General features: G+C 36.7%; 1 protein-coding gene across 1 annotated transcript in view; it reads left to right on the forward strand.

Moving 5' to 3' along the window:
• The window catches only part of LOC149807833 (receptor-type tyrosine-protein phosphatase mu-like), a 411,639-nt gene that overhangs the window by 298,829 nt on the left and 97,832 nt on the right, over positions 1–14,978 (forward strand). The window contains exons 2-4 of the mRNA XM_089971230.1: positions 1,987–2,145; positions 4,176–4,421; positions 5,128–5,265. Of these exons, the coding sequence (XP_089827356.1) occupies positions 1,987–2,145; positions 4,176–4,421; positions 5,128–5,265 (543 nt within the window). The remainder of the gene's footprint in view (positions 1–1,986; positions 2,146–4,175; positions 4,422–5,127; positions 5,266–14,978) is intronic.

The raw sequence follows: 14,978 nt of genomic DNA on the forward strand, positions 1-14,978 counted from the left end.
CTTTTGCCAAGAAACGATCAGTTGATGGAAGAGTTGATTGAAACTTAGCGAATTTCATGGTTTACTAAAACCCTGTTCGAAAGACTGTTTTAGGTCTACTTATGGTAGATCAGAAGAGCTTTTGAGATGGTCAGTTGTCCGTCGTCCGATGTTTGTTCGTTAGCACACATTTGTTATCGCTACTTTTCTTAAACTTCATGGAGGATTGCCATGAAACTTTACACACACACTCGTTCTGTGGTCGTTAGTCCTAAATGAAACGGGTGCCGCTCGGACAGCCTATATGGCCGCTACAGTTGTCGTCTTGTAATCTTTTTTCTTTTAATGCCGTAGACCACATCAAGATAGGATTTTGACTAGTAGACGCTAATATTTGGTTCTAAATGGAAATTATGCCGATATGATGTTTAGTATACACACCACAGCAACCATCTTGAAAATATTGTTTTCCCTACTCCTTCCGAGTGGATGGTCGTATCAACGTAGGTTTTATTACTAAACAACTTGTTATGATATCTGGTTGGTCCTAAATGAAAATGGTGTTATTCAAACAATCAATCTGCCTGCCAATTGTCATATTGAAAATCTTGTTATTACTACTTCTCGACGGCCAAACTATTATCAGTGTCCTTGCACCAAAATAGTTCTTATAATGTTTAATTGATACTAAATGTAAATGGTGCAAATCTGACATCCAGTATGTCTGCCACATAAGCTAATCTGACATCCAGTATGTCTGCCACATAAGCTAATTTGAATATTTTGTTATCTCTGCAGAAGATCAAAAAGATGGTTTCAACACTCAGAAGTTAAAAGGAAGAAGTGGTCCTATCTTAAATTCCTGGAAATTCATTTCAGACAGCAGAACGTCAGTCCCCTCGAGGGATTGGTCTTTAATATTCTAAGATGGGAATGTTTCATATTTCAATCGATTGTATACCTGACCTCGTATTTCTCGGCACTTTCGAGCACGAAACTCGCTGTCGAAACCCCAAACCTTTGGTTGTATATTATTTTTATTAGTGTAAAATCGCAGCCATGAATCTCACGATTTCCTTAATTTAAATTTCCTTCACTGAGTCTTAAATTTTATTTACCTAAACATAGTCAAAGTATCAGATCTGAATTTGAGGCTTTGAGCTTGAGTTTTGTGGTAAACGGGGCTTAACTGTTTGATTGCACATTGTGTATACCACAATTTGGACTTATTTTCAAGAAAATACTTTGAGAAGTTGATTTATCTATTCAGTGATAGGAGGACAGACGAAACACGCACCTTTTACGACTGTGAACTCTTCTGTTGTCTATCTCCTCCACTCACCTGCATGCCCTGTCCGTGACCTTTCATGGTCCACGCATCTCCCCACCTGGTAAAGGGTTTTAAAAGCTACCAAGAGTGTTTTTGTCTGCTTCTGTTCTATTTTATACGCTTTAACGTGGAGATGACAAAATAATTAAAAGTTGAATTTTCGCCCCAAAAAATATTTAGCTGGAACAAATGACATGATCTTCAGCTTGTATAGTATGGCACTATTGTGTAGTAAACTGGAAATCCTGCACATTACAAAGGAAAAGACTCTAATCGATATAGAAACATATGTACGTTTTGTATCATTCGTACATCGCTTTTCGTTACATTAACCACGTCATCATTGAAATCCCAGTCAACAAAGACTTAGCTGCACGATCTTACAACAAGGAAACACATGCCTAAATTACCCGCATGAAATATTTTGCTCCATTCACCACTGGTTACCTTTACACATATGAAGACTTTCAACGATTTGTATATAGAATAATGGATGTCATCATCTTCAGTGTGGTCAGGTACATTGTTAATTTTCTGTCGTCAAACTTAACATTGCATAGACATGTTTGCATCTCGAGTTCATGAGGCGAACAATGGAACTATGTTTTCATTTTCAGAATTCAATCAATACACGTAGATTTCTGATGACAATTAAAAAAAGCTCTTTTAAATTGCAGGTGATATAATAGATCTGCTAAGACGATGTCCAGACGGCTCATTTGGCTACAAATGTCGCTATAGATGTCGTTGCCATAGAGACGAGGTGTGTGGCAAGGTGTCTGGAGAATGCCAGTCTGGTTGCACTAATGGTTACTGGGGACCCGGATGTCAGCTATGTGAGTTGAGTGTGTGTGCATTTGCATAAATTCAGACGTCTATGTGAGTATATGATGTAATTGGCAAAAGGAACAGGAAGTGAAGCTCTGTGATATTTGGCAATACACGTGTTAAAAGCAGCGTTTATAAATATGAAACAATTCTACAAAGACTATGTCAGATGTGCGCAAAGATTGGCCATTATCCGGTATCTTTTTAGAAACGTAGACATTGAAGATAATTTGAGAGATTTCAGTAAGAAAAGACTGGGTCATTATCCGGTATCTGTTTAGAAAAGTAGACATTGAAGATAAATTGAGAGATTTCAGTAAGAAAAGATTGGATCATTATCCGTATTTTTTTTAGAAAAGTAGACATTGAAGATAAATTGAGAGATTTCAGTAAGAAAAGATTGGGTCATTATCCGGTATCTTTTTAGAAAAGAAGACATTGAAGATAATTTGAGAGATTTCAGTAACAAATACTAGATAAAGTGGGGGTAGAAAGTCACCTAGTCAATTTCCTTGTTAAGTTGTATCCTGTAGAATATATTTGGTACAAATATACGACTTTTCCAATCTTAGACATTATGATGTGATGGCCAGGATGTGTTGATCAATACATACATTTATTGTGATGGCCAGGTTGTGTACATGAATAGATATAGTGTGTGTGTGTGTGTGTGTGTATGTGTGTGTGTGTGTGTTTGTGTGTGTGTGTGGTTTGGATTTTTAACGTAGCTTTAACAATTTTACAGTCATATCGCTACGATGTCTGTAGTGTGGCAGCTTATAGCGATGTCTAGCACTACGGCATATTACAGCAGGCGTGTATCATCATGTCTTACCCAGTCACATTATCCTCACACCAGGCTGACCAGTCCTAACACTAACCTTTTAATACTAAGCGCCTAACGAGACAGCTGCTTGTACCATTTTTATGTTTTTGGTATGACTCGGCCGGGGTTGGAACCCGCGACCTCTCGCATTCGAGGCGGATGCTCTAACCACTTAGGCCACCGGAGCGGTATACATGATCAGGATGAGTCAATGAATAGATAGATACATTACTGTGATGGCCAGGTTGAGTACATGAATATATACATAAATGTAATAGCCAGGTTGAGTACATGAATATATACATGAATGTGATGGCCAGGATGAGTACATTAACATATACATTACTGTGATAGCCAGGACGAGTACATGAATATATACATAAATGTGATAGCCAGGATGAGTACATGAATATATACATGAATGTGATGGCCAGGATGAGTACATTAATATATACATTACTGTGATGGCCAGGACGAGTACATGAATATATACATGAATGTGATGGCCAGGATGAGTAAATGAATATATACATGAATGTGATGGCCAGGATGAGTACATTAATATATACATTACTGTGATGGCCAGGTTGAGTACATGAATATATACATAAATGTGATAGCCAGGATGAGTACATTAATATATACAAATACTGTGACGGCCATGATGAGTACATGAATATATACAAATACTGTGATGGCCATGATGAGTACATGAATATAAACATAAATGTGATGGCCAAGATAAGTAAAGAATATATACATGAATGTGATGGCCAGGATGAGTACATTAATATATACATTGCTGTGATGGCCAGGACGAGTACATGAATATATACATGAATGAGATGGCCATGATGAGTACATGAATATATACATGAATGAGATGGCCATGATGAGTACATGAATAAATACATAAATGTGATGGCCATGATGAGTGCACGAATAGATACATGAATGTGATGGCCATGGTGAGTACACGAATAGATACATAATTGTGATGACAAGGATGAGTACATGAATAAATCATTATTAAAGAGGCACGATTTCTCAAAATAGGTAGCTTCGTTTCAATTTTTGACTGGAACAAGTAAGTCATTCTGTCATACTTTTGGAATGGACTTTTCAGTACAACTATGTGCTATATATACTATGTTCCATATTTTGGAAATATGCCAAACTCTATCATACATAATATGCACATGTCCTTTGCAGCGAATTCGTGCTTTTACAACGGGCAGCCGCGGCTTTACCAAGGAACATTATCAGTAACAGCAAACCTATACATTTGTCAAAGCTGGGGCTCCCAAACACCGCATCGGCATTCTTATGGCGATAAGGACTTCCCGGATGAGAAACTACCCGATAACTACTGCCGAACAACTAAAGACTCTTCTAGACCCTGGTGCTACACCACAGAGAAAGATAAACGATGGGAACACTGCAACGTCAACAACTGCAGTAACTATCTTCATGTGTTAAATTTTCTTTGTGTTTCTGTTTTCATATTCAGAATAATTAAAGAGCAGCAAAGAATATATATATATATATATATATATATATATATATATATATATATATATATATATATATATATATATATATATATATATATATATATATATATTCAAAAGAGGAAGAATATTTTCAATCAGTGACCAGTATTGAAAATGATGGTGAAGAATCTCAATAATTGATGTACGTTTGTTTCCCAGATTGCCGAAACAAAAATTTGAGGATTATTTCCTTTCCATTTAAGATAATTATGTCTTTATACGCTATTTAAGACTCTATGCCTTAGGAGATTCAGGCAAAATTGTGTATGAAATATAATACAGATTTTGCCTTGTGAGAAAGCTTTTTAAAATGAAGTATATCAAAAAGACCTGATCAAACTCCACTCCCCCCCCCCAAAATAAAAACAAAAACAAAAAACAAACAAACAAAACAACAAACATATCGATAGTTTCTTCATGTCTTTTGGAGGCTATATGATTGTCGCGGAAAACTAAGATAGCAAAGTCAGGATAAGTGCGTCTTGATCATTTGCAGTGTTTGAGATGAGGTCCGTTCAAAGTTTCACATTCGATGCAAATCTGATTATTGTAAAGTTGTGCTTGCCTTAGAAGATCTTGTCAATTAATTTCTGTACCTTTTTTTTTATCAGACTGCCCAGCTGGAAGGTTCGGTCACAACTGTATGAAGGAGTGCCATTGTCAGGACAGCAATGAAGCGTGTCACAGTATTATGGGTATATGTGAGACTGGGTGTGCGCCTGGCTGGACAGGATTCGATTGTCAAACAGGTTCGTACTTTACATATGTTATAACACAAATGAAACCCATAATTCCGTCAACGACGGCATCCCAGAAATCAACCAGTCAGAAATAATTATCCGTTCATTCAGAGTAGTGATTTACTCAGTATATGTAGCTCTTATAAAGTCAGCTGGTAATGAAGTCCCGAAACAGGGCTGTTATTTATATTAGTAAAAACAATAATAATAACAAGTATCATGCGATTTTTTCCTATTTTCTTTGTAAGATGTTATGTAAAATGTTTACATATCCCAACGGAAGAACCTTCAACGGTAGCTGTTATGTAAAATGTTTATATGTCCCAATTGAGGAACCTTTAACGGTAGCTGTTATGTGAAATGTTTATATGTCCCAATGGAAGAACCATCAACGGTAGCTGTTATATAAAATGTTTATACGTCCCAATGGAAGAACATTTAACGGTAGCTGTTATGTAAAATGTTTATGTCCCAATTGAGGAACCTTTAACGGTAGCTGTTATGTAAAATGTTTATATGTCTCAATGGAAGAACCTTTATCGGTAGCTGTTATGTAAAATGTTTATATGTCTCAATGGAAGAACCGTTAACGGTAGCTGTTATGTAAATGTTTATATGTCCCAATGGAATAACCTTTAACGGTAGCTGTTATGTAAAATGCTTATATGTCCCAATGGAAGAACCTTTAACGGTAGCTGTTGTGTAAAATGTTTATATGTCCCAATGGAAGAACCTTTAACGGTAGCTCAGTTGGTTGGGCGTCTGACCCTTAACGCAAGGATCACTGGTTCAATACCAGCCTAGGACATCCTGAGTCAGCTGCCTTGGTATGTTCTTTTATTACTCATTTCCACTATATGATATAGCCAACAATGTGTTAAAAGTGTCGGGAAGACCAACTAACCCCAAACGAAGTTAAAGACGGAACCGTGGAATAGGTCAGAGTAAACCGTGTGTCTTTACCGGTTGAAAACTTGGCGATAACCTGTATGTTGAAGTTATGGGCAGTTCTGCCAATTTTTTTTATAATGATTAATCGCCATTGTAACACGCGACCGTAATATATCTTCTCAGAAACTTTAAATAATTAAACGTCTTTCAATCGTGTAACATTTGTCTATGGTACTACATATTTAGCTCTCTGTGATTTGTTATATGACCACCATAATATCATTTTGATATCTGTCCGTTCAAACGTATATACGTACGTATCAATTTCTTGTTCTGAACAGTAACTCGAGTTGTCCACCAGCTACAGTTGCCAAACGTTCTTGATAGCATGCACTTGCAGTAAGAAAGAATACTGTCGATTTCAGGCTCCAAAGATCAATGTCAGCGTGACTGTAATAACAAAAATGTTTGTTGCATAATAAATCGAATTCATCGCGATCTACGGTTATCAGTCTTTACACTTGGAGAATGGAAGAAGCCTGTTGATTTAGAGCATAAAAAATTAAAGATCATGGTCACTATGTCTGAAAGAAGAGAAATGGTTTCCCCACAAGAACTTAAGGTCTCCGTCATTTACGGCTGCCAAAGTTTGCAGAAGGTTTGAACTTAGGGTGAGCTAAAACAAAAGTTTGATTTAGAGGTCAAAAGGCCAAAGGTCAGTGTCACTTTGACTGAAAAAATATCAATGTTCAGACGTATATACATACATAATGGCATTAGTTCTACACCACAGACCTGGACAAAACGTTTTAAATGGCAGGTACATTTGGGTAGGGAAAAAGCCTTTCGATTAGGGGGTCAAAAAATCGAGGGATAACGTCACTGTGACTTAAAGAAGAAATTATTAGTTCTATATCACAAAGTTTGGCCACACTTTGTGGATGGCTTACGCTTTGGATAAGGAATGAGCCTGTTAATTTAGGGGTCAAAAAGTTAAAGGTCGGGGTCAATGTGACTAAAAGAAAAAACTGGATTCAGTTTTTTAGATAGAGGACTATTAGTATCGGTATTAATTACAATGTGATGTTCACGGTATTTGTGTCTTAAAAGTTTACTCGTCAGCTAAGCTTAACATATGTGATTGGGAAGTTGGTTGGATATTGACCTTCTTTGAAAATTAATTTATTTTGCATCCGATGCTATGTGTTATAAGCAAACTTATTTGATTGTATGTATTTAATTTAATTGGATGTCACTACATAATGAAAAAACCCAAACATTTTCAACGTTAAACTGTTGATTAATAGCCAAAAATTGTTACGGTATGTACTCATATATTGGGTCCAAATGCAAACAATGAAGACCACTATCTGCTGTATCATAATGCGCTTGGAGATCGTGATCCATGGATTGTTCTAATGATTACTCTTTACAAAGTGCATAGACCTAAATTTGCTATTACAGTATGCAACGGCAGGCACCGATCTATGGAGTTTGCAGGTAGATCCAAGCTGTATGGGAGTATATACGCTAATACGCAAGGTGACAACGTCTTTCAGACTGTCATTTCAGACTGCTTCAAATAGTGTCATCTATACAATAATTAATTCCCCCTATTTTTGTAAATCATTATTTTTTACTTAACAGTTTCTTGACATCCATATACTACTTACCAGTATTTGTAGAGAATGTTTTGTTTGGATAAAGATATTTGTTCATTCAGGACACGAGAAATATAATTTAATTTTATTTTTGTTGTTGCTGTTGTGGGGTTTAACGCCATTTTCAGCACACGATAGGCTATATATGGCGGCCAGTATTAATGGTGGAGGAAGAACCCGGGAAAGCCCCAGAAAGAACCACCGACCCACGAGATAATTTTATTTTTGTTTCGGAAAGGGTTGGAATGTTCGACTGTTATGAAATTCCAAAAGGATGTAGCCAAATGATTACTGAAATATGTAGTGCATTTTGTTTTATCTCTACTGGGTCAGATATGTGTAAAATATTATCTTCAGCAAATAAAAATAACATATTCGTGACAGTAGTTAATTTTCTCAAATAAGAACAAAAGGACATTACATGCAGTGGAAACGGATGGCTGGTCATAATATCAAAGTAACTCAGACAATGACTTATAAAGCAAGCTCTTACTAAGGGGAGTTGTAGACACGTCATGTGAAATTTCTTTAGATGTCGTCTTTAATTCTGATAAAAGGACGAATGTGTACATTGGTTACCAATGTGGATGGTAAGCAGAGTAACAACGGAAAGAAAAAAAAAGCTCTTAAAGATTAGAAAAAAAATGTTGTTGATTGCACACAACATATAAATTATAATAATAATTGTGTTTTTTCTTTTCATTTAATACTGTTTGTTTTGGTGATGCAAATTAAAAATCAACCTTTAAACAATGGACAATGAATGCATGTTCTTGGTCACGATGTAGATGTCCGTATTAATTAGTTTGTCCTTTAATGTTGCGGAAAATATGGAATCGACATAAAGTAAAGTAATGGTCGTCCAAGTCCCAAAAGGAGGTTACTGTGAATTGGTCATCTGTTGATAATGACTTGCTTTCGTTTATTTTCTTGGATGGTCATTTATGGCTTTATAAATACTGACCAGTGTAGCTCGGCACGAGAGTGAAGACTCGATAAACGTGTGAGAATGGGCATTATTGTCACACAAGCACACTTCATCATAATTATCTTTGTTCTATGCGTTGGAAAATTAACTAAAACACGCGGAGCCTCGGGGTCACCACAGTGTTACTACAGTTAATGTGGCCATTTGATTGCTTGCGACGGGCATGTATGTTAATAGAGCTGAGGCAGATATCTGAACACATTCGGAACAATAATTTTGCGACTATTCGAATAAAAATATTGCTATTAACATATTGTTTGGTTTACCTCTCGCGCTTGGCAGCATTTTGTGAAAGGCATTGGCAGACATTTTGTGAATGGCATAGCCAGCATTTTGTGAGAGGCATAGGCAGAGCGAAATGCCAAATTTACAAATTTGAAATAGTTTACAGTTTAACATTTCAGACCTTAAAAATCACGTGAAATTCAAACTCTGGCTCACAAGGTAATCAATTATGTCGAAATTCTGAATAGTCCCATTGCTCAAAACGTTGCCATTTTTGTTCATGACGCTTTTGAGAGGACCAGGCTTAATACTGCAAGTTTATGAAGAATATGGTATAGACTGTGGGTTTCACCAAAGTCAACAGTGACTTTAAAACTTAAATAAAATACCAGCTGCGGTTATTTATCAAGCAGTTCTTTTGGCTTAGCAGAAACTCCTGTGTCAGATACGGGCATTATAAGGTCGGTAAAAAGATCAGTCCCGTCGGACAAATTCCGGCATTCAACATATCCAGATTTAATTAAATTAAACTAACCACATGTCCATGATATTTTGATTGTGAAAAAAAAAAATCTTCTAGGATAAAATTTTGAGAGATAAGTTAGGGTCTTTGCTTTGAACCGAAAAGGTAATCAAGATTTTGCCCCTTTTCCGTTAGTCTTCACACTAAAGGAGTTGAAGATAAGAAAAAGAAAACAACACAGACTTTTTTTTACAATTGTTGCTTGTGTTCTCATATATATACCCTAAAACCCTATAATGTCATTTAATTAGATTTAGAAGACTTATTTCACCATGTAGTAATGCGGTTTGATAGGGAGTGGGGGGAGGGGGTTAAATAAATGACAAAGTAGAGGGAGTGGGGGAGGGGGTAAATAAATGACAAAGTAGAAAGAGTGGGGAAGGGTGTTAAATAATTGACAAAGTAGAGGGAGTGGGGGAGGGGGGTAAATAAATGACAAAGTAGAGGGAGTGGGGGAGGGGGCTAAATAATTGACAAAGTAGAGGGAGTGGGGGAGGGGGTTAAATAAATGACAGTTTACCAAAAGCAAAAATGGAAAATTTCAATCCGGAAGATTCCAAATGTTTACAAGATAAAATCTTAGTTTTAGTTAGAGGGTCTGTCACTAAAATTATAATAAAAAATGTGGTAAACATCAGGTGGACCAGGCACTTCATGGGGGATTTCCAATATGCTGGACTCAGATTGAGATAAACGTGTTATTTATTAAACCAGAATCAATGATTCAGGTCAGGTAGAAAATGACCTTGATTTTGGACAAGGTCAAGTCCAAAATAAAATGATTCATATCATATAATGAATAAAAAACTAAAATAATGCAAATTAAATATACCTAACAATAGGTGCATATATTTGGTATAGAATAACCTATGTATAAACTTTTATTACCGCTATTCTGTTTGAAGAAACGTAGGTAGTTTCGTAGGATTTGATTGTGGATCGTTAATTTACTCTCGTAGCAGTTCTTTGCAACGGATTAGTCAATTATTTCGGATGATCATTGTACAGGAGGTACTTATAGAAAACGATTCGTGTACAAGATTATTCTCCCACATTTATCTTTACCATATTTCTTCAACTATACTATCATCCTTTAGCATTGTAAGCACTATCCACTCATTGACCTTGGCTTATAACATGCGTACATTTCTCTGTTTCTCCCTGTTGGCATATACATGGTTTGTTGTGATTACACACAAAATTCAGCGCCATTCGAGACTCCGAACTAACAAATCATACTTACTTTCTCACGAACTGAAGCTGATCGATTCATCTCAATTCTTTACTTTTATAGAGGCTTGTGAAAGAAACACGCACACGTGCCGAAAATGAACATTTGAAGTAATTACTTTTTTTCGAGGCTTGTAAATAAAATACACACAGTGGCTATCTTGAAAATCGTGTTATCGCTAATCTACCCGAATGGATTGTCATATGAACATGGGTTCTCACTAAGATACTTGTTATGGTCCTAAACGACAATGACGCTCTTACGTTCAATATGGCCACCATGGCAGCCATCTTGAAATAGTATTATCGCAACTTTTACATAAATAGTCACATCAAATGGGAGTTTCACTAAGTGACTTCTTATGATGACTTGTAGGTGTCCGACAAAATTGGTGCCGATGTGATTCCAATATGGCCGCCACGGCAGCCTCCTTGAAAATATTCTTATCGCAACTCTTCTGGAAAAAGAGAGCTATATTGAAGTGGGGTTTTCATCGAAAACTTCATATGATGCCCAGTTGGTCTTAAACAAATGTTGTTCCGATCTGGCATCCAATATAGCCGCCGCACAGAGACCATCTTAAACATCTTGATATTGCGACTCTTCCTGAATGAATAGTTATATGAACATGAGGTTTTTCTTTACAAGATTTCACATATGATGTCTACTTGGTTCTAATGGAAAATGGTGCCAATTTGACATCCAGTATGGCCGCCACAGCAGCCATATTGAAAATCTTCTTATTGTCATTCCTCTTGAACGTAAAGCCATATTGACATGGGGTTTTCACCTAAAAACTGTGTAGGGTTTTAATACGGCTGCCACAGTGGCCATCTTGAAAATCACGTTACCACTGCTTTTCTTAAATGAATGATCATATATCATCATTGTCTTTTTTTATACAAAAATACCTCTTAAACTTTTTGTTGATCCTAACTGAAAACGGTTTGATCTAACTTCCAATTCTTTACCTTCTTGAAAATCTTGTTTTCGCTACTGCTCATAAGAAGAAAATCATTCGGACATGGGGTTTGCATCAGAAGACTTCTGTGGTGGTATATTTCTTTTGTAATGGTTATCGATATCAAGAGGATGATCGACCATGGTGTTATAGCCCGGATCGAGCGAATGTTAAAATATGAAATTATTTGATAGAATAAATGGAGATCGGAGCAGAAATATAGAACAGACTAACACAAGTCCCCTGTAAACAGAATATAACAATTTATTTAAAACTGTACAAGACCAAAAACTGTACAAAAGTTTGTACAAGACAAATTGTTGGATGCACCTTAAGCATGAGATTAAACTAACTTGAAGTTCAAAAATGTAATTAACAGTTCCGCTTACATAGATACGGTAAATTTCCTCTCGAAATCGAGAGTATTTCGAACTTTAATTATCTGGAATGTCTTCATAACCTGATAACAGGTTGCTGGTCACTCTTCAAAATCAACATTGCTTGTGTTGACTTGCGCAGGAACACTCTCGTTCCCTCTCACATACTCATGCATGACCGCCTTTAGTATCTCCTCTCGGTCGTCCTGTCGTTTGCTCTTATGTTCAGTCGTGGAAGCCTAATCACTTGATCCTTTTCCCACACCCTGAACTGCGTATACGTTTCACTATCCATTACTCACAATAACCAGTATCATATTTCATGACAGACCTTTACTGCTAATCGGTTTCTGGTCATAACCTTTCATTCAGTACAACAGTGTCGTATATGTCGACATACATTCAATTTTCATTCTTTCTGTAAACGTGTGTGTGTGTGTGTGTGTGTGTGTGTGTGTGTGTGTGTGTGTGTGATTTGGAATTTTAACGTAGCTTTAACAATTTTTTAGTCATATCGCTAAGATGTCTGCAGTGTAGCAGTTTTTAGTGATGTCTAGCACTGGGGCATCATGCCGCAGACATGTGGCATGATGTCCCACCCAGTCACATTATCCTGACACCAGGCCGACCATTCCTAACACTAACCTCTTAATGCTGAGCGCCAAGCGAGGAAGATGTTAGTACCGTTTTTGTAAGTCTTTGGTATGACTCGGCCGGGGATCGAACCCACGACCTCCCGGATCCGAGGCGGACGCTCTAACCACTAGGCCACCGGAGTGGTCTTTCTGTAAACAGTTACTAGAGTAGAGAACATTAATATGTTTCGCCAATATAACTAGATACCCTTACTAATTGATTGGTAGCATAATCTGCTCTCGCTAAATTACAATTAAGCCTCTGCATTGTGAACTAATCACTATCTTTAACTAAATATCGGACATTTGCACACATATAGCTAATCACTAAATAACCGTATAGCACCACAAAGCTGCTCAAATGTTAATACAATTATTTCATAGGTTAAAATAATTCACATCGTAGTTAAACAGTTAAATCAAATTCACTTCTTAGCCTACCCTATTGCTAACTAACAATTCATGAGCATAAAACATCACAAAAATCTAATCAAAATCAGTTATTCGCAATTAAGACAAGTCGTTTAAAACATGTATCTTAACTCATATAAAACAATATGAATGAAATTAAGACGTATTAAGTTTCTTCGTTTTGAGGTTCGCTATATTCTCCTTAGCAGAACCGTCTCGTTACACTCCTGGTTACGTGTCTCTCATAGACTCAACTATACGCCCTTGGACGATGTTTCCAAGTGTTTCACATCCCCCGGAGTCAATACCTGCCGCATCGCGTAAAAACTTCACTGCCTGATTTTGCGTGTAAAACATTTTTGTAAACAAGAGATTTCGCCTGGGAAACACATCCCAAACTGTGATCTTACCCAATTAGAATGGATGTCTAACCGCCATTATTGACACAGGGTTTTAAAAAATCTAACATTTCCCGTTTCCCATAATATACCGATCTCTGCAAAGTTTCACGTTATGACACATATTTCTACAAGTATTTACGCTGTTTCTGCAAACATTACATACCTTGGCACTTCGATAAACAAAACCCAATCTTCACCCATTTCCAGTTTCGTTTGAAATAGTTATTAAAGGGATCTGTGGTAATATACGGTATTAACATTCTGTTGCTACAAATGGTCTGACAGTTACAGGTCACCTAAGGTCAGCCCCAAGCCCCCACTCAGTTGTAACCCTATATGCGTTATGATAGCAGTAGCGTGAGAAACTAGTGTGCATCTGTTTTCACTGTTGTGATCAGTAGTAATCTAGCCATTAAAGTAGTTAGACCAATCCAAGTTTTGTGTTATTTAGCAAAACATAACAGGATCCTCATTAAAAATCAATCATGTCTCAACCAGATCCGGTAAAGTACTAGCACCCATAACATGTCAGGGATTTAACCCGGTCAAAAATCGCATTCCGTTTAAAATTGCTATATGTTTCAATTACGTCTGAAAAATTCATTATGTTTCAACTTCTTATGTTGTCTATTGGTCCACAATGAAGATGACTAGCCCTTAATATGGTGGCCATGGTGGCCGTCTTGAAAATATTATCTCTCCTCGTCCCAAATGGATGGTATATCAACATGGGGTTTTCACCAATATATTAACTATAATACATAGTTAGTCATGAATGAAAACGGTGCCAGTCGCACACCCAACATGACTGCCATGATGGCTATCGTGAAAAATCTTCCTCTCAGTATGCCCCCTGAATGGTCGATCATTATGACATAGTTCCCCACCACCACCAAAAATAAATTAATGATGTCGACTTTGTAATAAATAAAATTGTGCCAATCTAATATATAATATGTCCAACACTGCAGCAATTTCTTAAATCAGAGATGGTTAAAACATTCAACAGATAAATGAGAGCAGTGGTCTTGTCTTGAATTAATGGAAATTATTTTCGTCAAGGAGACTCTTGTTTGATTTGTTTGTTTCTTTCCGTCAAAGTGTGAGCAAAGCCTTTGTTGGTTATTATTCAATGCTCTGTGTGCAACTGAAAAATAAGATTTCATGAAAATTCTTTCCAGTTGGGGAAGTTGTCTTTGGCAATTTATAAATACATTGATTTTGTGTAAAATAATTGCTGCGTACATAAACTCTAATTATCACTTCCCATTTTCTGGCTACCTAGTTAATTAGAAAAAAATTGGCATGTGGATGCAGCATTTGAGAACGGCTTCGTCTGGATGATATCCTTTAATTGTCATTTTATACATTAATGTCGCCTGGTTAGTGTAGCTTGATTAACGACGTAAGCTTCCACA

Source organism: Sinohyriopsis cumingii, chromosome 1 (genome assembly GCF_028554795.1).
Source record: "Sinohyriopsis cumingii isolate HCF-2022 chromosome 1, ASM2855479v2, whole genome shotgun sequence".
Lineage (NCBI taxonomy): Eukaryota > Metazoa > Mollusca > Bivalvia > Unionida > Unionidae > Sinohyriopsis > Sinohyriopsis cumingii.